General features: G+C 32.8%; 1 protein-coding gene and 1 long non-coding RNA gene across 2 annotated transcripts; one reads left to right on the plus strand and one right to left on the minus strand.

Annotated features, from left to right (window-relative positions):
- Positions 1-1,124: 1,124 nt before the first annotated feature.
- On the minus strand, positions 1,125-27,597 carry LOC115450188 (proton-coupled folate transporter). Its single transcript, XM_030178177.2, has 8 exons — positions 27,460-27,597; positions 21,046-22,203; positions 14,747-14,900; positions 13,932-14,033; positions 5,985-6,122; positions 5,047-5,130; positions 4,188-4,344; positions 1,125-3,559 (listed from the first exon to the last, which is right to left on the minus strand). The coding sequence occupies exons 2-8, from the start codon at positions 21,871-21,873 to the stop codon at positions 3,391-3,393; spliced, it is 1,632 nt and encodes a 543-aa protein (XP_030034037.1). The 5' UTR covers positions 21,874-22,203; positions 27,460-27,597; the 3' UTR covers positions 1,125-3,390.
- On the plus strand, positions 8,898-9,618 carry LOC115450190. The gene is made up of 3 exons (XR_003939261.1): positions 8,898-9,001; positions 9,141-9,245; positions 9,499-9,618. It is a non-coding gene; the product is annotated as an uncharacterized LOC115450190 (long non-coding RNA).

Here is a 27,597-nt window from a genome sequence, read left to right on the forward strand (position 1 = left end):
GTGATGAAAGTAGATATATTAAAATATATCTTTATTTCAAAACCATCAGTATTATTATATTTATTTCCTTCGTTATTCATAGTCCATTTCAAACCAAGGCGCGTTAAAGAGCTGATTTTTTAGGAACACACAAACTCTTATCTCAACAATATGAATATTAAGTACTTTTTAGGTTAAGAGATATTTTGAAGATTTTGTATTTTAGGTTGCGATCGTATTAGGCAAATTGTTGGCGGTAAATTAAAATTTTAGACACTAGGATTTAATTACTCGCGTAAAGCAGGATAGATTTTCACACCCGAATATTCGTGGATTATATTAAACTCATGAACATGAAGTATTCGCGAGAAATTACGTTGCTGCGAAAAATATTTTTATACACATAGCTATGTCTTTTATTCGCGAAAGGGTAGGCAGAGGCGCAACTGGTGCATCCACTTTTCGCCGTGCATATTCCGTCCCATTATATGATAGGGGTTGAGCCTATCGCCATGTCGGACACAAGTTCCAGATTGTGGGCTCATTCCGGGTTGAAAAATCCAAAATGTCTATCTGACCCAGAGATCGAACCTGAGAACTGAACACTGCAGTCGTTTCTTTTTTTTATAGCTTTGAATGACGAGACGAGCTTGTCATTCAAACATGGGATGTTTAGTCTTATTATCTCCAGTAGTTACAATGTTCTTTTTGGCTTAAATGTTTTTAAACCGGAACACAACAGTGCCTAAATACTGCTGCTTGGCGGCAGAAATAGGCATTGCGATGGTACCTACCCAGGCGGACTCTCATATGTGAAAGACCTACCACCAGTTAATATTCTATTTGGGCTAACACAAGCCAAAAGTTTATAAATGAGGGGATATAACTTATATTTCGATATTTTCATATAAATGATTTTCCAACAAAAAACAGATTTATTTAAATCGTTATTGTAAGTTATTACAAATATTTAATACGATCTTTACAGATACTTAATAGGATCATTACAAATATTTGATAGGATCTTTACAAATATATAAAGTGGTGAATTTACAGAGTATTATAATTAATTTAATTAGGGTGCTAGACTTAATGATGAAGTTAATGAATTTGATACACATTTTTTTTAAACAAACTCGAAAGCGTTTTTAGAAGGTATATATTCAACGTATTTTATATGTGCGACACAGAATGCAAAATTAATTAGCATGTTTAAAGCTTATTTTGCCAAAATTATTTATTTATTTATTTAGGATTGCAAACTGAGTTTACAATGATAATTTACAAATATATCACACATGCATTACAAACAATAAATTATTGCAACTCTGATTATATGCAACCACAACATGAGCTACAACAATTAGACAAAAGTTACGCATAAAATAAATTATGTTTATCAAGGGATCAGTTATTGTTCTTTTACATGGTTGTTTTTTCATGGCATTTACTTATGTCAATAACTTTTATTTAATGATTGTTTGGGCCTGTTTCACAACTTTCAAGTACATTTTATTTGACAGTTATCGCATTAAACAGCTAGATAGTACTAATTTAACTACAATTTATTTGCAAGCATAGGTTAGAGTATGACTGTTGAATTTGGTCGGCTTATACATGTGACGAGAAGCACTCAGAAGATGAGTAACAGGTTCTTAATCAATTTTTATCGTTAAATGTTTCCTATCCGTCGCAAAACTGTATTTTTTATATATTTTGTAAAGAGAATCTGTCAATGTTATTCGTCGGATAAGTTATCTAGCGATTGAAATATCAGCACATACCTACATGTATACTTTTGTAGTGATCTATATATACATTAAAGATAAAAATACGTATCACAATCCGTTTAGTTATTGAATTTTAATTGCTGATTCTAATTGAATCTAAATTGTAAGAAAATATTATAAAACATAAGAAAATTTAAGAGAACATGATTTTGATAATAACGTAACGAAAGTATTTACATTTAAATTCTCACATATTAAATTCTCAACGAGTTGTCCCATGAGTCAATATCTTAATATGCGGAGGTTAAAGAATTTAATTGCTTAGTGTTGCCTACGTGAAAAGCCTTATAACCGATATAAAAATCTCTCAATCACAGTAGTGATCCGTAGTAGATTCTATACGACGCCAGCGCCATCTACTTAAAAAAAAATAGATTAAATTTTTAGGTATTTCCCACGGGAGTAAATTACCTGGATGAAAACTGAAAAGCCTATATGTTAATCGAGGTTTTGGTTTGTCCTTGTGCCAAATTTCATATAAATCCATTCAGCTTGTTTGCTTCTAATAATCATCCAAACTTTTTCACAAACATTCACAATTAGGAAGTAAGATAAGATAAAAAATGCCCAATTTTTTAATTAGAAACAAAATCATTACAGCAATCGCGGTTTTTCAGGCAGTGTGTACTAAAAAAAACCTGTATCAAATTTTTGCTTTAAGTAAATTGCTTCGGATGCAAACTAATATAATATATAGATTTCTTATTATAGCTCAATACAATTTTAAAACAAATTTTATAGTTACATGATATATTTATATATCTTTAAAACAAAAATTTGTACAAAATGTTATTTGTAGCCACTTCAAAATTCACGGGCCTCGTGTCCTACAAATGTCACTAGTCTTCGCCAACTTTCAAAAACAGACCGCATCGCGTAAAAAATATCTTTATTCGACTGAGAGTCATACACTGGTAAATACTCTTTTTAAGATGTTGACTTATGGAAGTATCTCTATGGATAGGCTTCAGCCTTATAATTGAGAACGTTGCAGACATGTCTTTGGTCTTATAATTCAAGAATATTACAGATATGAAACCGCCCTTTATATTGTTATAAAGAAGTATAAAAGAAAAGACAGACTAGGCTGTATGGCTGAGAGCCTTTGCCTTCTTCTTAAGGAGTAAACCAAACCAAAAAACAAAAATCTCTATGGATAGCGAAGGGTCAAATTTTCCCAAACGGAACCCGACACAACATAATTTAGGTACTAATATGCATTACTGCGGTCTGCAAATCGTAATGTTAAATAGATTTAAAAAAAAAATACGAAAGGGAAGCCGGTAGGAATCGGGTTATATGGACCCTTCGCCACTATTTTCTAATATTAATGATACACCATTGCACGTGCCTAAAACATTTATTATTGGCATGTTTATAAATCACGGGTGACGTCCACAGGTATTCGAGACGAATTTAATATTATTCCTATCTCTGATTAATATAATAACAATTTAATTTTAAACAGGCCATACATGTACCATTGAGCATTGAAAAGAAATAGTTAAGAAGATTAATAGAATTTTGCTTAGAATTCCATCGCAATACAACTTGATCCATATCCAAGAATGAAAGAACGTAACATGAATGGCCTAATCTACTTATAAATAAACTTTAATAATTAACATCTAGTAACTTCATGTTTGATCACTTCTGACGTGGTACTCGTGCATAATATAGGCGGTTCTGTATTCTTCATTTCTGTTTCCTTAGCATCCTTTTTCTCTTCTGCTTCTAACGCTTTCTTTCGTATGCTCTTTACCTCCTTTCTGTGTTGAATAAAGAAGATTCTGGAAATAAATAGCAAGAATATAAAACTGAAACATTTTCAATTATTGTTTGAAATCATTGGCACTTTACCGATGTGTGAGTAGAGGAAAGAGTATTTATCATTGAAAAGAGGCTTACTGAAGATTTGATAATTTCTATAACTGTACGAAACTCCACAGTACCGGTAAACCTAATGAAGGTTGCTACCTACATGAGGTTTCGATGTAACTTAATATTACCAATTTTATTGACCCTAAGCACAACACTGAGGTTTCCCAAATCTTAATGAATGGATTTTACGAACTTAATAGCAAACTTGTTACTTTACATTGACTCTATGTAGGCCATTCTTATTGATCCCACATACGATACTGTCGATAATTGGTTATCAAGCGGCTCTGTCATTTAAAGAAACAGCAGCTCAACAGTTAATATATAATTAGCTGGTGGTAGTATATTTGTATCTGCTCAGGTAGCACCCTCGAAGAGTTCCGGAGTCAGCTTGTATATAATTCCAGTTTCAAACAGAATTACATAATTGTGTCCACTGGTAAAGCATAATCATATCTTGTCAGCCAATCCTATCAGGACTCTAACATCAGGTGTAGTGGGGTCATTTTGCCGTGGCCGTAAAAAATAAATACTTACATAAGTATGACTGACGCTGGTATGGTGAGTGCTGCACTGGTGAGGAATACGGCTCCAGACAGCGTGTGCAGGGTCTTCATGTATAACCAAGAGTAGAACGGGTGGAACACCAGCGCCGCCAACGTTTCCGTTAAGGAAAACATTGAGTTAACTTTAGCTGGAAACAAAAATTACGTTAGCTATGCCAATAGTGTGCAGACAGCCTTTTTCAAAAATAGTTTTTTTTTTGTATATAAAATAAAGATATAAACACATACTTTAAAAATAGAATAATATATACATATAATTAAATTGTAATAGGCCGATGCCTGCACATTATAGATACTGAAGAAAAGCTAATGTTTTTTGTTTTTTAAGTAGAATTTTCGTGTATATATTTTTACAATGTACACGTGTCACGCAAAAACTACTGATTGGAATTTAATGCAGTTTTAACCGATGTATTGCTAGAGGTCTAACTTAAGATATAGTCTCCATTTTATCTCGCGAAAATAAACGGGACCTTTATCCCGGAAAAACTATTTAATTTTCATAATTACAATTTCAAAAATAAACCTTGTCTTACCAATATATACTTTATAAATAATTCTTTTAAATTATGCTGCATTGTATGCTGCATTCTTATCGTCCGCAACAGCTGGACTATGTAGTTTTTGGTAGAAGTGATCATCGAACTTCGTTGATTAAATATCAACTCGAAATTATTACCACAGTATTATGTATAAGGAAATAAATTTAATACTTTTTACAAGTACTTTTAAAAGTACCTATAATGCTGGGGCAAATTTTACACAGACATATGGACGGATCTTTAAAAAAAAATATAAATGTTGTTCACTGACTCAAATTTCAAACTTACCGGTCTCCTGACTTTCCACCACTTTTGATACTATCGATCGCAATGACGTGAAAGTACATGCGTTCAGGAGCTCAACGAGGGGCACTGCAAATGGATACATAACATGGATAAGTACTATTTTTACTGATCGAATATAATTTCTTCAGTGATAGTAACAAAGTTACTTTTCTTTTGACTATGACGTAGTTTGTGGCAACTTTTATGGCTTTCAGCGAATTGTTTTAGCAATTCTTATGGCAGAAGTAAAATTTTTGCTGATAGTTTTACTTTAAAGATCATGAAAAAAATGACTGCGAAGTAAAAATCTTAAATGAATGTGGGGCATAAATAAGTTCATGGTTTTTAAACCAGTGAGTACTCTTTGGATTTTTTAGTTAACTTTTCCAGCCCAGCAGCACTTTTGCAAGTTTTTTTAAGTATTTTTTTTATAATGAAAGGCGAGGCGAGAGTTGTTGAATATTTTTCGCTACACCATTTCTACGTATAAATATTAGCTACGCTATACAGAACTTTAGATTATAAAGTCCTGGGTTGTACTACGCTCAACGTCTATTAACTATGTCTATAAAAGTCAATTTTTTAAGTTACATGCACTTTTTTATACATATAAGATTCTATTTATAACATAAGATTTTGCCTGTGGTAGGTCCTGTCCTGAATGTATTTTATATCCCCCGGAGAGCGACCACCGCACACAAAGTGTTAAAACCCGTCATAGCGGCCCACGTATGTGTGTCGCATTCCGGGATCAGCCTGTATATATTTAGTTCAAACAGGCCGGCATAATGTGTCGACTGTTAAAGGGTAATCATCTCTCGTCAGTCACCATTATATTGTACCCTTCTTCACTTACCATCAGGTGCTGTGGGGTTACTGTTTCGTGCCCGTTAAAAAGAAAAAAATGTATGTCTCTTGTATATAGACCTTTAAACTCTCACCTAAATACATTTCGATATCAGTCTTGATGAAGGCGGTCCACATCGAGCCAACAAACTTGCTGGTGACAGAAATAAGGCACAGGAGCGAATCGTCTATCTGCATTTTCTTGCTCAGTATCGTTATCGCGAACATTGCACCTGGAATTCAAATGTTATAGATTATTATAATAATACTAATATGTAAACACAAGACTGGTCCAGTATTGAAATCTGATGCGCTGCTTGACAATGGCCTATATTACACAAGGCATTCTGTTTTCGAATTTCTAAAAATTTCACATACCATTAAAATTCTCATAGATTATTGTAGTAAGTGTAGGTACATTGAAATTGTAAACCTGGACGAGCCTAGAGTGGAATCGAACTCATATCTTCAGACATGTTATGACTTTTCTAGTTACGTGTGTATTAATTACTAGTTCAGTCGCTCTAATAGCGAGGTAAAATATCGTGAACAAATCTATGCTTGGATTCCAAAGTAAGGTGTGAAGTCTACCAATGCCAATTAGGCCAACGTTGTGGAAGAAAGGTTTCTCGATAGCGTGGAAGCCCGTGCCTAATAACGTGACAATTTAATGCAGAGTGCTATTGCTTTGGTGTATTTTTATTACATTAAATTGAACACTGATAGTATAACACGTTTACAAGTTTTAACATTATTGCATCTTTTAATTCATTTGCAAAATATGTTTGAGCTTATAAAGCAACATTCATTGATTATTTAATGCTTGCTTTTTTATTACATTGCAATTGAGCTGCTTAGAGAACTATTGTGCAAGTTTTATGACTAGAATCACGCTTTACGCTGTGCGTTGTCAGTCAGATTTTATTTGAAATATATCCATCACTGTCGCTCCCGTTGGTTTTCACCTAACATAGCGCCTCATTATGCTTTCTCTTTCACACTTATGGATAAAGTGCTAATACTTCTATAGCCATAGTAAGTTCCTATAGCAGCCCCGGATCTATGGGGGGGCAAGCCGGGGCCCATGCCCCGGGCGGCGAATTCAGAGGGCAGCAAATCTAAACTTTGACTACTGAGACATCCAGAACATTACACACATAAATGATTTTCCGCGGGGCGCGAAATGATGATGATGATGACAAAGTTAAAAATATTGGTGGTTTCGGGCGGCATTATCCAGATTTTGCCCCGCCTCCAAATATTTCAAGATCCGGGACTGTTCTATAGCAATTAGTATTGAAAAGTTACAATATAAACGTATTATGGTCTGCTGCCAAGGGAACAGTCGGTATAGTGGCAATGACTGATTGTCAAACAATTGTCGCCAACCTCAATCAGGCTATCACTGATTGCACGCAACGGATATCTTATAATCACTGTTTCATTGTTTACACACTTATATGATTTACAGACGTTAGTTACGAAACCACTTTGAATCTATTTGGATTGGCTGCATATTATCATGTAAATAATTCTTAAGTACCTATTGCAGGTGTTATTCAATTTGCTTGTTGCCAAGCAGCATAAATAAAATCGCTATAAACAATTTTGTGGGTAAAAATAAATTAAATTAAACACGCTTATTCCGGACGAGCACAAAAAACAGCTTAATGATCACATTTGACTACTTTTTTCTGATAATTTAATTGTCAACTACATCAACACAACCGTGTATTTAATGGCAATTATTCCGCTTCAAGGATTGCATAAAATCATTTTTAATTCTCACCTAAGATAAAGAAACTTGTATGCCAAATGTGTTTTTTAGGTTATTAGTTTGAGCTCTGTCAGTCTGTTTTGAAAGTTAAATATAGTATAATAATAAATTCTGATTTTATTTTATTTATACGTGTACGCCAAGTGACCCACTGCAGCTGATAGTAAGTGGAGTGGGGTGCAATAGAACGTCGACTGATGAGAGATGATTACCCCTCTGCAGTCGATACAACTATGCCGTCTTGTTGGAATCGGATATACACAAGCTGATCCCGAAACGCGACACACTTACTTGGGCCACTATGGCGTATACACCTAGTGAATGGTGGTCGCTATCCAGGCGGATATAAATTATCATGGTAAAAGGGGCAAACAAGTAAGTACTATTGTACTAAATGTAGTAACGATACCGAATATTTATTGCTAACCTAATTTTGTAATTAAACTCGCGTCAGAGTTTTTTCCAGAATACATCGCACGTTTAATAAAACAACGAAATAACTCAAAATTTGTGTTTTTCGAGATTTTATCATAAAGCGGTCTAACTCAGCGAGGAGAATAGGTACAATCTCACAGACATTTCAATACGATGAAAATTACGGAGATAGAAGATAGTCTATCTCTTTTTTATTTACTCGCGTGAACACGTCGGTCCCGGTAAAGCGGTCGTTTCCAGTATTGCGCCGACGTCGCTGAAGACAAGATCTAACGTGTTTTTTTTTAAAGCGAAGTAATTCGCAATAATTCAGTGTCTGACTAACAGGTTAGTATTTTATTTCTGTAATATTAATAAAAAAATGCATTCATTTAGACTTATTTCACTTTATTACAAAATGAAATAAAATTTTAAAATTAACTTTACTACTTAATTCTCTTTTAAGTAAAATAATTGGTGTCAATTTACTTAACATTTAGACTTAGTGCAGTTTTATATTAACAATTTAAACAAAACTTGATGGGATTAAGTATTGTTTCGTTATTGTATTATAATTTACCACTAACTTATGAGTATTTGTATTTGTTTCTGTTTATTACATAATTTAAAATAAACTTTTTTTTATATATAGTGTTATTTTACTTTTCAGTTGAATTATTAATAAAAAATTAAGCATTAATTTGTTAAAATAACGGAATTTATTTTAATTTAGGTATTCTTATGCCCACAATCACGGCGGATATTACATTTAGACCCGCTTAAAAGCATCCTATCTTTTACTCTAAAATGTCATCAAGGGCAAGGAAAATATTAGGTCTCATAGCTGTAAAAAACACTTCACCATTAAATGAATCCGTAACAGGGGAACTAAATATTGGTGATGAGGATTATGACGATGAGGTAAATGTGTTTGTAAATACAAATAATATTATTGTTATACTTAAATGTTTGTTAACATTAGTGTTTTATGCTTTTTAAATTATTTTATTGTAATTTACTATTTCAGCATCTGATAATATTGTTATTATTATGATTTTAGTTACAAAATGAAAATAAAAATCCTGTTGTTGATTATATGGGTAAACAAATAATGGAAGAATCGGTTAAGTGCATTGAAAACACTAATAATATTGAGACTGCAGAAGTAAGTAGAAAGCACGCTTATCCTAAGTTATCTTATTATTTAACACGTCTTTTGTATTGTTATTATTGAGAGATGGATGCAATGACTATCTTATTATACGATAATAATACAATACTTATATTGACATATTTTATCAAAAAAAAAAACAAATGAATCTTAATGAAAACTAAACCTATATACCTTTAATTAGTTCCTTAATTTTCATAACAAGCTCCCAAATATTATGAATACATACGTTTAATAATAATTACAGAAAATCCAGTTTTCCAACAAACAGCCCAATGTGTCTTTAGTACCCTATTACGAAAGTGATATGACATTGAGTGAAGATGAACAAGACAATACTACTCAACTTTCTACTACGGAGGCGACACCAAAAAAAAATGAAGGGTATTCCCTTCAACATTCATCAAGTGCATCCAGCACATCCTCATCTAGTTCTTCATCTAGTTCGACCTCGGATAGCTCACAATCGACACAAGAAGCAAATACTCAGCCGTTTACTATGAACATAACTATTGATGAAACAGATGATGATGAAATTATTGAAAACACCCCCCCACAGGAACAATATTTCGAGAATGTAATAAGCAATGTACGTTATTATATTATATAATATAATAGATATCATTATTATTTTATAAAAATATCATTAAATTTTCAGGAATCAAGAATTCACCTTACCAGGAAAATGGTCAGACCTAAAAATTATGAAGTATCACCGTTGTATACTGATGAAAGTGAGATCGACCTCAGCGACACAGACCCTACTTTTGTAAACATTGACCCTATAAAGAAAAGAAACTATTTTTTTAACCGCTCGTCCTGTTCTTCTAGTAGTTCGTCAAATTTAGAGAGTAATAAATGTTTTTCCCAAACAAAAGGTCGCAAACGTACCCAAAAAACCTATAAATGGAAGCAGAATAAAATTAAACGCATGCGTAATAAAGGTAAATCGTATGTGTCTGTATCGAAAACTAAAAGAAGTGTCCCAGCTCGATGTCTTAAAGAACCTTGCAACGAAAAATGTAGGTTAAAGTGCACAGCAAATATTAATATTGACAGTAGATACGAAATTTTCCAAAAGTTTTGGGATTTGGCAGACTTGGCAAAGCAAAGGGCTTATATAGGATCGTGTATGGTGGATGTTGAGCCTAAATATAAATATACTAATGCTGAGCGACCTAGGCACAGTAACAAAGCATTTTATTTTATGGTTAATAATAGCAAAATTAGAGTATGTAAAACTTTTTTTAAAGCAACTCTAGATATCTCTGACCGTATGATATTCACCGTACAAACTAAAATAAATGAAAAAGGTTATGCATTTGAGGAATTGAGAGGAAAACACCAAAACCACAAAAAAATTGACCCTATCTTACGAGAAGCAATAATAAAGCATATTAATTCAATTCCCAAAATGGAATCACATTACATACGAGCCTCTTCTTCTAAGCAATATATAGAGGGCGGCAAAACTATTAAAGATTTATTTAATGATTTTAAAACAACACTTCAGAATAATGAAAACGCAGGAACATATAACACGTATTATAACATTTTTACAACAGAATTTAATCTTGAATTTTATCAACCAAAGAAGGATCAATGTGACCTTTGCAATTCTTACTCTAATTCCAATATTGACCAAAGAAAAAAACTTGAACTTAAATATCAAACTCACATAGAGGAAAAAGAATGTAGTAGAATTGAATTACTAAATGATCGCATAAAAGTGAACAAAAATATTAGAGTAGCTGTATATGATTTAGAGGCGGTGTTGCAGTGTCCTAGAGGGAATACTTCTTCATTTTATTATAAGTCCAAACTGAATTGCTACAATTTAACCATATCCGAATTAACACCAAAGACATCTAAAGTGGCCTATGAAAATGTAGATTGCTATTTTTGGTCCGAATGTGACGCAAAACGCGGTGCTATTGAAATTGGATCATGTATATGGAAATACCTTAAATGTTTAAGCGAAGAAGGGGATGACGAGAAGGAGGTAATTTTTTATTCAGACAACTGCTGCGGGCAAAACAAAAATAAATATATAACTTCTTTATATCTATATGCAGTAAAAAATCTAAATTTTAAAAGCATTACTCATAAATTTCTTGTGAGAGGCCATACGCAAAACGAGGCCGATAGTGTACATAGCTTAATAGAAAAAGAAATAAAAAAAAACTTAAAATCTGGTCCAATCTACACCCCAGACCAATATGTCACTTTAATTAAGAACGCTAAAAAGTCTAAACCTCCTCTCAAGGTGCACGAACTGAATTTCGAATCATTCTATGATTTAAAATCATTACAAGAAGAATGGGGATATAATTTTACTACTAATAGCGATGGACAAAAAGTGAATTGGAATGAAATAAAAATTTTAAAGATTACGAAAGAAAATGTGACTACATTTTTGTATAAAACATCATATAAAGAGGAGCATTACAAAGAAGTAGATACAAGAAATAAAAGAAAAAAAGTTAAACCTATAGAAGAAATATCACTACAAGGAGTATATACAAAAAGACAAGAATTAAGTGCAAACAAAAAAAAAGATTTGAGAGATCTTATATCAAAGGCACTGATTCCTTCTTTTTATGCTAGTTTTTATAATACTATAATATAATTTTTATTTTCCTTTATTTTTAGTCTTCATGACACAAGTTACACTACTTTTTTTATTTAATTTGAAAGTGCAATGTTGATAATAATTAAACCATACATATTGATAATAATAATTAAGAGAACGCTTAAATATCAGTATTAATTATAATTTAAAGATGTTTAATTTTATAAGCTTAAAGACAGTCTTTTATTTCTTGTTACATTGTTTTTACTTTAAAGATAATAAAGTATATAAATAAAAGTACTTTTTATATGTTTTAGGTTTTTTTTTATCAAAACTAAAACATTTCTATTTTTTTTTACTGTTCATATTAAATTGTTTGTCTAAAACTGAAAGAAAACCTAATATTAAATGTATGGCCAAGAATTTATAAATATAAAACGGCAACAGTTAGATATATATCGTATACACTTTAATTATTCGTGTAAGTGTTTGATCAAAAAGTGAAATAATTACGAACGTTTTAAAAAAAATATATTTTTAATTACTTACAATTATAATAGAGAATATCTTACACTGTGGTATAACAGCTTATAAATTACACTTCTCGAGACTATCTTTAGATTAGACCTAATCATCTTGGTTTTTTTTTCATTGAATATTGAAGTGGTGTGTCCGAAGATGCAAAACTTTAAACGCGATTTCCCACAAAACTGAAATTTTGAGTTATTTCGTTGTTTTATTAAACGTGCGACATCTTTCATTAGAGCGGATTATTATAGGATTTATTTATTGGCCTATTTGTTAGTGTGTGTGTTTTTTTTATTTTTATTTTGTTATTTTTTTTTTCTTCTCTTTGTTTTGTTTATAAATTGATTGTGTCATGGTGTTGTGCGAATAAATGTTTTTGTATTTGTATTTAATTATTTAAAAAAAACATTTAAGATATCGATTTAAATGTTTTTACATATTTTCAATCTTTTGGCTGAATTCACTATGAATTATTAATAATGATAATATCAGCCCAGTATTATATACCTACTGTTCCACTGTTGGGCTCGAGCCTTCTCTACTACTGAGGAGGATTAGGCCTTAGTCCAGCACGCTAGCCTAGTGCCGATTGGTAGACTTCACACGCTTGAAATCCCTATAGAGAACTTCTCAGGTATGCTGGTTGTCTAACGATGTTTCCTTCGCCGTTAAATCAAGCGATAATGAACATAGAATATAGTCATAATTTTTATAAAACTCAGAGCTGTGTGCCTTGTGTGTGTATGAAATAATGAATAACTGAAATATTATCTTCACGAATTGTATTTATGCTCAACATTCATTAACTGAGTTAAAAGGTTAACCCATTTTCTCCACAACCCTTTAATTTGGTTAGCCCTTTTATAGGTTAACTCTTAGGATGCCTTAAAATTAGCCTCGCGGCTGCAGCGCTGCAAGGTAAAGCCATATAATACATGCGACCACAGCTCTGCGACCGCGCTGTAGTAAATTGCAAATTGAAGGCGCTCTCAGGTCTTTTAATTTAGCGTTTGTGTTGTGGCAATAATTAAGATGCATCCACACTGCAGTTACTATTTGTGGAGCAACATTTCCAAGTGTTACTGAGCAACATCTGATACCAAACTATTTACTGTTGATATATGTTACCGGTTTGGTGTATGTTGAGTAATGTTGCATATCTTTTACTTTTTTTTTATTATTTCTATTATTGGCGGCAAGGACGCGATGAATAACATTTGACAAATAGAAACAAGAAGCCACAAACGTTACAGATATTTACCTTGTGTTACCTCGTTGCAATGTGTTACTCTACAAAAGGTAACTACGGTGTGAATGTATATGGCTATACAAATCAGTGCGTCTGCAACGTTTAGGAGGCGCTGCAGTCGCACGACACTACGCGGCCAATTTTGAGGCGCCTTTACAAGTACCGTTCAGGGTAAATTTTCTGATTAATCCAAATAGATAATAGAAGAGTAAAATTTTTTACTCAAAACTCGACCATATGTACTTATATTAGGATTTTTAACTAAAAGGCTCGACCCCTAAAATTATTAACGCCACCGGAATGAGACGTTAGAGAGAAGAATGATACCAACCGAATAAATGTAGAATGATGGAGTAACTAAAGTACACGCTGAACTTCACCATGTCCCAGTTGAGTCGGTTCCTCAGGAACAGATAAAACACCGTGTGCTCCGCTGCAATGTTAAAATATCCACATTACATATTATAGCCAAGCCGTAGACAAGCTTTATACTCATTTTTATATTTATTTTCAATTCAATTCAATTTTTAGATTGTGGCTCCATCGTTGGCAGACGATGATTTTGCCAATCTCAAGGTTGAAAGTAGGAAAAGTTACGGTAAATTTTTATGGGTCTAATATTATCTATGACTGTTGAGCGGTAAATAAAGCAATGGCAATACAAAATAATCGAAAACACTATACATAAATTCACTATAAGAATATTATGAATGTATAAAAATATTAAAATTTCAAATATAAGAAAATAAGTGGTAGCATCGGTGTGTAGATATGTCTACAGGCAAAGTGATAGATGCTATAGACATTTATTTTATCCAATAATTGGTCTTGAATGGGTTAGTATCACTGTGTCAGAAAAACAAAATTAGGTGACAACTTCCTGGTGTGGTTCATATGCGGAAACCCAAACAATTCTCCATCTTATAGTCTCTAATTATTTTCTTTGAGAACCCCAGCACATTGTTTTTACTGATACTGTAGATTATTTGGGCCGAGTTAATCTCTTGTAATGCAGAGAAATGGATGCTCATGAGCAAAAAGCCTCCACTAACAGTTTAATGTTTGAATGGAGAAGTGTTGAATTTTTCTAGATCAAAGAAAATGTCAAACAAAACACCGTTTGAAATTACAAAGAAAGAAACTTACACGAGGTGGGTCCGTATAAAATAAATACGCAGAATAATGTTAATATAACTTTCATCCTTTTGTTATTGGGTCGTTTTCTGTACGCCACCAAGACTGTCTCGGTCACGTGCGACACGTTAAAGAATGACACCTTGGTAGTTTGGTCTCGTTGAATCTGAAAATTGAATTCTAATTATGACTCTAATAAGTGATAGAGTTCTTAATGTGATATCTATTGGGCAGGTTTTTTAGTCTGATACTAGATTTTAGTTAATGTAAACTATTTAAAAGTAATTGTTACAAATATCAACTACTCGTATATTCAGGGTGTCAGGTAGGTATAATATTATGCCCTAAGATCTTACTAATATAATAATTGTGGAAGCTCGTATATTTGTTATAAGTTAACGCATAAATTAATTAAATTTCAACGACATTTCGCACACGCATAGATAAAAAAAAATAATTACACAATATTATTTTTCGTCTAGAAAAGTGCATATTATAACTTTCATTATACGCAGCCGTATTTATAAGCAAAAGCTAAATATTATCTTTTTAATACTAGTGTCAACAACATTTCAAAAGGTGTTTGACTCTACCGGCGCGTAAAAACACACATAAACACGTTTTATACATGTATAAAAAGGTAAAAAAAATGTATCATATATATATTATGTATTATTAATCAAATTGATACGACAGTGACATGACCTTTGAATTTCACAAATGCTTAGAATATTTTTTTTTTGTTGAAGATTTAACGTGGTCGAGTGAAAATACGCTCACAGATGTCATACTTTATATATTACAATATGAATGTTCTTAAAAACAACGTGGTTTTTGTTTCCTTTTCGTTGCAACTTAATATCAGGACGAGCGTGCTACTCATTTAATAGTAAGCGATACGACCGTCCATAATCAGTAGCAATCCAATACAGGACTTTGGATTATAAACTACTGCATGGCCATGCACTGTGCTCACCTAAGCTCATTTTGCTTGTGGTAGGATATATTTTATATCCGCTTGGATGGTGACCACCGTACACAAGGTGGTAAACGCGCCATATTGGCCCCTGTAAGTGTGTCGCGTTCCATGACCACCCTGTATATATCCGGTTCCAACAGGCAGGCATAATTGTGTCGACTACCGAGTGCTAATTATTTCTTGTCAGTGGACATTTGATTGGACCCCACTTCACTTACCATCAGGTGCAATGGACCACATTGGCGTGCACGTGTAATGCAAATATGAGACGTAAGATATTAGTTTTACAATAGCTTAATCAGAATACCACAGTGCATGAATAGTACTGCTTATCGGTAGATAGAATAGACATTACGTTGTATACTGTGTGACTGAGTACCTACGCAGGCGGCCTCTCACATATGTCCTACAACGTGTAAATTCTTAGTCCTTAAGCGCTGTAGTTCACAAAAATCTAACATTCTTTAAATAAAATGCTATACTTTACAGGGTCTCAAACTATCTACATACCATATATCAGTAGTGGTTCAGACGTGAAAGCGTAACAGATACCACAGAGTCCCTTTCGCATTCATAATTATGCATGACTATTGCAAATACACGATGTTAACGTACGCCTGATTCAAAACATAATATCTTAACTTCTATATTCCTCAATACACTTCTTACTTTTTTGCCGCAAGTAGCGTGAAAGTATAATCTACACTAATATTGTTAATCTGACACTTATGCTATTATCTTTTGAGTACACAATAAAAAGCTAATATTTACAAACAACTTGGTCATGATTTCGAGATCGGCTAATCCTTTGCGTGAGTTTTCAAACGCGATCTATTTATTCTGTGTATGTATAGAGACAATCTCCTACGCATCTTGAGGCATTCATTTTTTCTTGCCCACCTCTTTACGATTTAGACTTGATTATAGTTTATTCCTATTTGTGTGCACCCGATAATTATCCAGCCGTCAGTTATGAATATTTTGCATGAATGTGTCGACCAGGGATATTTTGCAAAATTTACAGGACCGACTCGATATTATAGTTTTAATATTTTCCTTAAATTATCTTTATATTCCAAGGCCACACACCTCTGACTTTTCTAAAATTATGGGTGTTAATATGTGCGAATTATCGCTTGCTTTACCAGTGAGGGGAAACATAGGGAGGAACCCTGTATACTTCGAAGTTTTCTATAGGGATTTCAAGAGTGTGAAGTATACTAATCTGCACTAGGCCAGCGTGGTGGACTAATGTCTAAACACTAATCCCTCTCAGTAGTAGAGGACCGTGCCTAGCAGTGGGAAAGTATATAATACAGGGCTAGTATTATTATAATATTATATTCTGATATAATATTATAATCTCATCTTTCATCTATCATTTTATGTACTGATACGTAATATGTCCCAAAATAACTGTCGTCGTTTGATTTCACAAGACTTACGAATATTATAAATGCTAAAGGTTGTGACAATGTTTGGATGTTTGTATGCTTGTTTAAACTAAACGCATTTATACAAATTATCTGACCCTAGTTGTGTTTGCGAGGTGATGTGCACACGGGTTAAGTTAACGATCGCTAAGTCCTGTCTATTTGAAATTAACCATTAGTTGAATATAATGTTTTACAATTGTTTCGGTATATTCGCATCGAGAGGCCTGTACGGTCATAAACTTACGTCTCGTTTCCAATGAGCGTCGATGCTGGGTCGTAAGACCGGTAAAACTAACATACTGCTCCACTCACACCCCGATGATGGTAGAGATAACTCGTTTTTTCTTGCGAGAAAAAAATTATGGCCGCATTTGCGATCATTCGATCATCACCATCATTCATTACTTTAGAAGTAGCTAAAACGTGAGGACACGCCACGTGATATTTAAATATAACCCTTTTTTCTTGCTCTCATTTAAATATCAATTAAGGTTGATGGCTTTAATTTTGTTGATAAAAAATGGTCAACGCGTGCCAACCTAACGCACCAGGGGCTCCGTATTAAATCTATTTTTACTTTATTATTATATGTTAAGACATCCACCATAATAACACGTAAGTATCAGTAAATATTTACGCCCTCAACTTAGTACGCATCAGAGTAACTGGTAAAGAAAAGGCAGAAAGAATCGGCAGCATAGTCAATATGGTTCTACTAGCAGTCTTGCCAACGGAACCCTAAAAAGTTACCAGACGTGTTAGGTTTGCTATAGCAGTGGTTCTCAAACTTTTTAAATGACGGAACCCTTTTGGGAAGCAAAATACTTGATGGAACCCTACAATAAAACAATTGTTTTTATAAGTGTATTTTTTATTAATCAGCATAATAAAAGTACAATGTAACAGTTACTAATTATTATTGAGAGAGGTTTTTTGATTTTTTTTTCTAAATTCTTGCGGAACCCCGACAGAGGTATCACGGAACCCTAGGGTTCCGCGGAACACACTTAGAGTATAGCTGTGCTATAGAAATGGAAAATCAATCATTACTTGAAAAAACTTAATACTAATGCTTATGTAGCTGACATATTAATGGTATTACATGAAAGTGTCACTATATCGTAAATATTAAATATCGCTTGAGATTTATATAATTTATGTGTTAGGATTTTTGGAAAAAACCCTTTCTGACTAAATTGTTTCTATTTGCACTAACTAAAAACATTATTTTAAGTTATGTCATGACTTCATTTATAATTGTTTGCGTTTTTATTTTTAACCCAAAATATTCTCAACAAATTAATAAAATAAATGTATAGGTATTAGAATTGTGGCTTGAGATCTATTTGCGAAGCAAAGAAACCAGAAGAATGGACAAAAAATCGTGACGCACGGATCTCAAATAAACACGTGTAGGAATACATAAACATCTTGAGGGATTTCCTGTAGATTTGAACATCTATTAGCAAGTAACTAGTTAGCGTTAATGTTGTAATTATATTAACAATGTTTTATGTACTATGATTTAGTTTATGTTTCCATTTATAGTGTATCCTGTTATTTGCTGGTGGTAGAATATATTTTATACCCACCCGGATAGCGACCACCGTACACAAGGTGTGAAAACCCGCGATATTGGCCCACGTAAGTGTGTCGCGTTCCGGGATCAGTCCGTGTATATTCGGTTCCAACAGACCGACATAATTGTGTCGACTGCCGAGGGGTAACCATCTCTCGTCAGTCAACATTCTATTGGACCTCACTCCACTTACTATCAGGTGCAGTGAGGTTACTAAGCTGTGTCTGATTATAAATATAAAATTCTGCTGTTTATGTTATTCTTGAGGTTATTATATTGGAAATAAACAATTTAGTTCTATCGTTGTCACTAAACACGTCATATAATTAATTAGTTAATATAATGGTTAATGTGGCATTGAATAATTTCCTTTTTTCTTACGGCCATTGTTTTTACTAATTGATTACTTCGTTTTATCCGCTGCTAGTACTTATTTATGTAGATTGTAGACCAAAAACTAAGGAAAGTTAATTTTACCTTAGTTCACACATTTTAGATATATTTTCTGTATTATGTGGAATTTTCTCAGCGAAACTAATTTAGTTTTTAGTCTGTAATATGTGTTAATCTTCTTTATAACACACACATGCTCATGCAACTGGTGTCCGTCCGGTGGATTGGGGGCGTTTGGAAAATTCCACCACGATATTCCCTACTTCTCGTAAGAGGCGACGAATAGGGGCCATCGGTATGTATTCCGTCCCAAGATGTGATAGGTAGCGAGTCTGTCACCATATATCGCCCAACTACGCCACGAAAGCAGCCTTCTTCCTAACATTTTATAAGTATTATCCACATCTGATAGTTAGAAATACGTTTAAGAGTACTTTATCACATACATTTTTAAGGGGTTTTGTTGGTTTGTTTGTTTTTAAGGGGTATGTTTTCTGCTCATGCGAACTATTTACGATTAAACTTGAGTTAGAAGTGAAAGCAATTTATGTTGTCTTTTTTTCTAATATGTACCAGAACCATATCACGCGGTGTTGAAATATCAAACCAGTTTCGCTTCTATACGTCAACAAAAAACTGTAGTTTGAACTTTTTTGACAATGATACAACAGTGTGGAACCGTGTTATGGCTTATGTATGTTTTTCTATCGACCACAACTAAGTATATATTCATTGTTCTGTATGTTTATATATTGACTTGTGTCGCGGCTTCGTCTCTGTGATAAAGTTTTCCGGGATAAAAGTCCCGCTACATATTTTCTTGGAATAGAAAGTAGCCATGTTCTTCCCAGGGACTTAAACTACGTCCATACCAAATTTTATCGAAATCCGTTGGGTAGTTTTGGAGTATATCGCGTTCAGACAATAAGATAGAAGCGGCAAGGAACTTTGCTTAAAAATAAATTTTTAGAACTCTTTAAGAGGAATAATCCCATACATGATAGTTGCGTATCTTTAACTATTTACGTAGCGCAGGCAATGAAAGCTCTCAAAAGAAATACATTTTCTCCATTTTTGTCTTATTTTTCATTGATGATCCGCTCCGGATATGTTTTATATTCGCCCGGATAGCAACCACTGTACACAAGATGTTAAAACCCGTTATGGTTGCCCACGTACATAAGTGTGTCTTGTTCCAGAATCAGCCTGTTTATATCCGGTTCCAAGGCCGCCATAACTGTGTCGACTGCCGCGAGGTAATCATCTCTCGTCAGTCGACGTTCTCTTGGACCCCACTCCACAGGTGCAGTGGAGTCAAATTGCCGCCCCCGTATAAAAATAAATAATTGTAAAATCTTATGAAACATGTATTGCAATGATTATCGTATATATTATAATATTATTAATCCAGTCGTGATACTATCATATCGTTAGTACAATTGTCATGGAATTTCATTATTTTTCGAACAAAAGCTGCTAGATATATTTATGTCCGTATCTTCACCTATTTAACGTATATCTATCGATACATAAAATGTTATCATATCTCAGATAAAACGAAATTTATGACTTCTGAACGCTTATAAACTAATTATTATAAATCTATTCGATATGAATTATTCATTTAAATTTAATTAAAATATTTCAGGTGTTTTCAATTTGACTTAAACAAATATTGTTTTGAAAATATACGAATAAACTAAATATTATATAAACGAATTGTTATGCAGCAGTAAAGTTTTATTTATAACTCTTGTTTGTAATTGCAAAAAAATTAATTACACGCTCCTCATAAAAAAGACAATGGTGAAGTAATTAGCGCTATTATGCGGTACAATGACAGTGACGTAGAAGTAATTCAACGTTCATGCGTTTTATATTGTCGATTACTTTGAGAAAATGTAATAGTAAATATGGTACATACCGCTGGCAATCCTTTGGCCTGACGCCAATCATCTGGTTCCTTTAAACCGAGGCTTCCATATAGTAAAACGAGGAGGAACATGCCAAAGGTCAACGAAAATATTCCATAATATCCCATCTTCAGCACCAATATTCCACCCAAGCCAATTCCCACAGGAAGACCAGCAGTGAAACAGAAATTAACAACACCGACTCTGAATGTTCTAGATTCTTCTGATGTGATATCTGATATATAACTGAAAACACCTAGAAACATTGTAACCCAGCCTCCTGTGACGGCTGGAAAGAACGTCTCTAGAAACACAGTAATCTCCACTGGTATCTCATAGAAAAAGTACACATTAATCAGGTTGTTTATAGATGTTAGAATCTCTCCATAAATAGGTAACAATATACACAGTTTTCTCTTTCCAGTTCTGTCACTCCATGCACCGAGGAACATTATTATTATACAAGGTAACGCTGTTTGAATCACTCCCTTCCAAATGTCGATCGACGATATTAGCTCCTGCACTTGTTTCTCGTATTCAGAAAAGTTGTTGTTAGATTTTTTTATTAAGGAATCACAGATATCGGCTTCAATTTGCAAATTCACTCTGCAAGCTTTATCTAGATTCAAATTGGACATCGCAAATCTTGATATGACACTCGGGATGATCAGGCCAGCTAGCAACGGTTCCACTGTTATGTTGTTTCGCATGTAGTGTAGTTTCTCTCCAAAACTCTTTTTGTTGTATTGCGGCACATCTTTAATTGGCGGTTTCTCTTTATTCAGCGGCTTCTCTTCAATGACATCCGCTTTTTGCTTTTGATCACCCATTTTGGACATTTGGAAGTACCGGTATTTTTTTAATTTTATACCATTGTACGAAAGCGTTTAAGCACGACTGTCTATCACTGTTGCAACGTCTGATTTCACATGATGTGTGCTTCCGAGGGACACAATAATTGTATTTATTGTTTGACTTACCGATATGTTTGTTTGATATCAATTACGAGTTGATAAGGATAATGGCGTACAATTCTAATTGATAAACGGCTTTTGTTTTGTTCCAACAAGATTAGCACAACTTATATTACTATGTTTTGTAGGCTATTGGTAAACTCCATTCTAGTCGGTGTAATGTTCATTGGCTCGCGGTCGCTCGATTAATGGCATCTGTAACAAAATCCGATGTTTAATATGAAGACCCGGCGCCAAGCGACCGTTAGGTTAGCTTTGATGTATTTTTTTTCTTATTTGGTAATTAATTGCTTTTTCCTGATTTATATATATTAATGTTTTAACAATAAACCAGTTACAGAATTTTTATGTAAGCATGTCATGCCAACATGCAAATTTTTGCGTTTTTATTATTATGGAAAAAACCGCTATTATGACAGATAAATAAACATAAATTAGAGAAATATTTTTAACATACATTAATTAAATCATTATCTGTAAAATATTTTCATTAAAATTATGCGATATCATTAATCGTTCTTTTATTGAAAGAAACACGTAACACAATCAAAATATCTTCGTATGATTATAAACGACGTTTGTGTGCTAATTCCCGCCATATTAAAACGCGGCCATGTTTAAAAAGAGCGGGCAAACAAACGATAATGTTTAAAAAACGTTGTCTTGGATTTCAATACATGATTTTCTAAACTTAAAATTGGCGTTCTGTACCGCTATTGCCATAAAAAATAATCAAGATTTTCTCAGAGTAACAGCCTATGTATACATTGGCTATCATAGTACTTCAGGTATTATGTAAACTTTGTTAATAAGCCTTGATTTATAAATGCAAACAAACAATATCTTCCCACTTGGTAATTAAAACACAATAGTGTTTAATCCGTGATTTTTTAAAAAGCGGTAAGTTATCCGTGATAACTTCTGGCATACATGGAAAATGCGTAGATAATTGTTTCCGGAACAATTAGTACTACAAATTTGGTGGAAACACCAATTATACGGGCAGTCGTATCGCCTACCATCAGGCGAGCGGCAAGCTCGTCTCGTCATTCAAATCAATATAAAAAATATGACTTACTCGGTTATAGATCAAACCATGAGTAGTAGTCGAGGTCCGTGCCCCTCTATGCGAGAGTTCCCTGTGACCATGAAGGCTGCAAAGTCTTCGAAACGTCGAAAGAAAATTATAATATAAATTACCGTAATAAAAACTGAAATAAATGATGTCAATGTCTAACATTCACGTACATAGAAATCGTAATGAGACAGTATATAATATATGGTTGGTATTATATTATAAAGTTGGTTCCTTCAACTATCTTGTCTTATCCTGTTATATGGCTTGTCATCGTGAATGTGAATACTTGCCCTATTTTACCTTTTATCAACAAAGGAATTCTCGTACCACAGTGTAATCTATCTAAATTGTGTGTCGATAAATGTACTAATAAGTATTAAATTTATAGTGTTTATTTAATTTTATCGGTCTCGTGTCCTACTGTTGTTTTATTCAACTACATAATTGAAGCAGTTAGGGTGATTCATTATATCTAATGGCGTGCTATCTAGCTTTTATGAAAATAAGTTGGTATTGTATATTAAAATTGAAGTATTTATAAAAGAGTCTAATTTTAAGGTCTCCCCTCAAGCAAACGGCCTTGCACATTCGTTCCATAAATTTGCGAATATGGAATGATTTACGATTGATTTAAATAAAAAAAAAACAATTTTAGTATATTTGAAAATTCGAAACTATCAAAATTGGCCTTAATAGTATTGGTTGAAAAATTAAAGTTGAAATTTTTCTCTTTAGCTCTCATGAAAAAATTAAGTATTCATAGCATCTTATGATAAATACTTACTTTATTCCTATAGTCATAAACGATAAAATAATATAACAAAAGGCCAGATAATCACTGACAGTAGGGGTGTCTGCACCTTGGATCTGATTTTGCTAGAGTGCTAGATATCACATTGAACCAGCTGGCAGGCTGACTTAAACTCTCTTAGTAGAGAAGGCTCGTGCGCAACAGTAGGTCAGGAGTCAGATTAATACTACTCCTGTGATTAGTAATACCAAAAAGATACCTAGGGGCAGAGACATTCGTGTTTATAATCGTAGATTTTGCTCTAGCCAATCTTCTGGGATATTCTCTTTCGTTTTCCTAAATAATATGGGTATAAATAATTACCAAATATTTCGGGATTTCTTATCTTTGACACTATTACTGTGGAATAGTTTGCGGCTAAACTGGTATTTTTTATGATGTATCATTTAATCTAAAATTTATATTTTCAGATGACGTGAATTACCTGTCTACGGTCACTATAGATAATCTTCTTCTTCTTCTTTTGTATTATGGCCACCACCGTTTACTTATCGGTGACTTTGCCAATGTCGAGTAATAATAGCAGATATAAAACAAAAAGAGACTATAACATCAGATCGCCATTTTTTTTTCTCTATAAAAAATCGAATCTATTAAAAAAATTTGCTTATATGTGCAGATATTCGATTCGAAATTTGAATTTGAATTTCTTTTTTTTTTTAACTCAGCGACACTTACAATGAACAAAATATCCAGTGGCCAGTATTCGAAAATAATATTCAGATTTGCACAAATAGTCGCACAAATAACACTAAAATCAAATCGAGCACATTCTAATTCACACTTGACGTGACACTACGAATACTAAATATACTAATCGTGCCGTTATGTTTCGCTTTCCAATAGTTCTATAATAACTTCTTTAATTATATTAGTGTCATTAACATTATTCTCTCTCCAAAGTTATTTATTCTTATTAAAAATATTAATGAATTTGTAATTACCAATCTATTACTTATTAGTAACTAGAAGTAAATTAATATTGTATAAACACATTAACGCATTGTTTTCAGAGTCTAATGATGGGACTTAATCTGGTATTTAATCACTTTTTTTTAACACGAATAGTTCTTCAAATTATCAAACGTCGATATGAATGTTAGCATGAAAGTCGTCTTAACTTCCTCATGATGTTTCCCTATGACGTATACTCAGTATGTCAATATTTGCACTTCGAAGAATCAGTTATTGTTTAAATATCTAAACAAACCTGTGTAATGATGGATATTTAGTATTTGCCAGATGTTTTCAAACATATTTTCTCATTATGTTTATATTAGGTGCTACCAGATGTTTTCAAACATATTTTCTCATTATGTTTATATTAGGTGCAGTAATAAGGATAGGTATGATTAATTATTGTCATTGAGCTGTTCACAGTAGTTATTGCATATAACTATACCTATATAGTTTGACTCTGGATTAACGTGATTTAAAAACAGGTTGGTATAAGTACATTATTTTTTGTAAGCATTAATGGTGGAATTGATGAGTGTCACACCGCACTCTACATTAAAATTTGAACTGCTCTGCAAAATATAACAAATATTATAATACTTAATCTTAACACAAAATAAAATTTCAAAACGCAATGTATGCACATTATAATAGATATTGAAGAAAAACGAATGTAAGATAAAACAACTGTTTTTACAATTATTATTTGTTTGTACAGGTATTACGCAAAAACTACTACATAGAATTGAATGCAGTTCCCACCGATGTTTTCTTCTTTTTTCTTTCTAATATTTTATCATATTATTATGTATTATACCTTCCAGTATTGTTTAATCTTTATATTACCTAAAGGTTGACTGATAGAGAATGCCTTCGGTATTAAGTCTCCCTTTACACATGAATGTATAAAAATGTTTAATTAAATAAAGAAATATATGCATGTATGTAGTAGGGATGTTATGGAGCTCCGTAACCGTAACCGAAACTATCGGATATCCGAAATAAAAATATATCCGTAACCGTAACCGTATCCGTTATAAAAGTTTCGGATAAGTTACGGATAATACGTTCCGACACATTTTTTGTTTCACCGCTCACACGCTACGTGAAATTTGTATAGTTTGTTATTTTTAATCATAACATAAACTCATTCATAAATAGTATTTTTTTTTATTGAGTAATTTTTTTTTTTTTTTTTTGGTCATGTTAAAAGTAATTTTTGCAAAATATAAACAGTGTGATAAAAACTTTTCACGGAGAGGAGGTGTCACTACTTCTAAAACACAGAGGTGTTTCCGAACACCCATGTCCCCCAATTAGTTCATCGATAATTAATAATCGACGATGACGATGAACAATAGTTAGTATTCGTCACCCTACTGTATTACATAATATATATAATATATTTTTTTTTTATTTTACTTTAATCAAATATCCGTAACCGAAACTATCCGAAACTACCGGATAATCCGAAATAATTATTATCCTTAACCGTATCCGAAACCGATATAATTTTATTCCTATATCCAAATCCGTATCCATATCCGAAATTTCATATCCATAACATCCCTGGTATGTAGTGAACAATAGGTACTTATATTTCGGTTCTAAGAGTACAAATAACACATGTAAAAGCGAAGATACTAAAAGAGTAAACAAGCAAAATTAATTTATAAGGATTTCATAAATCTTGAACGGCGTGGCGCGGTACGGCCTTTCCTGTCCTCTAATTATCAATAATCGCGAAAATAACTGGTTAAACGATGACTGATCGTTTCAGTAAATTATGGATAGATGCGACGCCGTCACGGCATGCTAGCCGGCATAATTTGTCGGGCAAACGTAAATGAAAATTGTTCAAAATATAGTGACAAAGGCTGCAATTATTATGATTGATGCCATTCGCACGTGCATTCACATATATGTGATCGTGATGTGACAGAATGTTAACTCTTTTTTTTATTTCTATTTGCAGCGAAATTGACTGAACCGAAGTTAGTCGAAAATATTATGGCCAAATTGATTGACTGAAGTAAATGATACTACCAGAAAGTACATTTAATTTCTGCCGCAAGGTGTTACTAAATTATTTAGAAAACATTTAAAACAGTTTTAAATTAAATGATCCAAATTTAACATTTTGGAACCTCATTTAGTATTAGAGCTGAGCAAGCTGAGTTCGTTTAAAAATTTAAAATATGTATTGAATAATCTAAATAATAATTTGAGGAACAAAATACCTGTACATAATACCGAGTTGTAACATCCTCTATGTTCTTATAATAGCACGCATTCGAAATCATTCAATTGAGATCGCCCATTTTTCTGTTGAGCTTAAGTAGCAAAATTGTTTCGAGCTTGGGCAATCAAATGTAGACAAAATAACTCATTAAAAATATATACGAATGTATGAAAATTAATAAAATAATTTAAATAAAACTATTTTACGGATTTAATCGCGGTTTTTATATTATAATTTTCTCCCATTATAAATCCACAAAATAGTTTTTTTTAAGATACGCGTAAAAATAAAAAAAATCATCAATAAAATAAAATAACGATTTTCCGAGTGATATAATCCAAAAACCTTAAATTTTATACTTACCTAAGCATTTAAAATAAATACGAATTTCAACTTAAGGAATCATAAATAACTATGCACTGAGAGATGGCGTAAGATAAACTATTTTGTCGCTAACATTATCCAGATATAGTTCCATACGACTGTTATAAGGTATGGACC

Source organism: Manduca sexta, chromosome 26 (genome assembly GCF_014839805.1).
Source record: "Manduca sexta isolate Smith_Timp_Sample1 chromosome 26, JHU_Msex_v1.0, whole genome shotgun sequence".
NCBI classification, from domain to species: Eukaryota; Metazoa; Arthropoda; class Insecta; order Lepidoptera; family Sphingidae; genus Manduca; species Manduca sexta.

Bases quoted from the DNA above. Each gene is read 5' to 3' on its own strand.
- LOC115450188 (XM_030178177.2), bottom strand. From the start codon at position 21,873: ATGTCCAAAATGGGTGATCAAAAGCAAAAAGCGGATGTCATTGAAGAG. The intron at 5,131-5,984 runs GTGAGAGTTTAA...ATCCATTTGCAG, and splicing joins TGATATCGAAATGTATTTAG to TGCCCCTCGTTGAGCTCCTG. The intron at 3,560-4,187 runs GTAAGTATTTAT...ATTTATTTCCAG, and splicing joins CCAGCGTCAGTCATACTTAT to AATCTTCTTTATTCAACACA.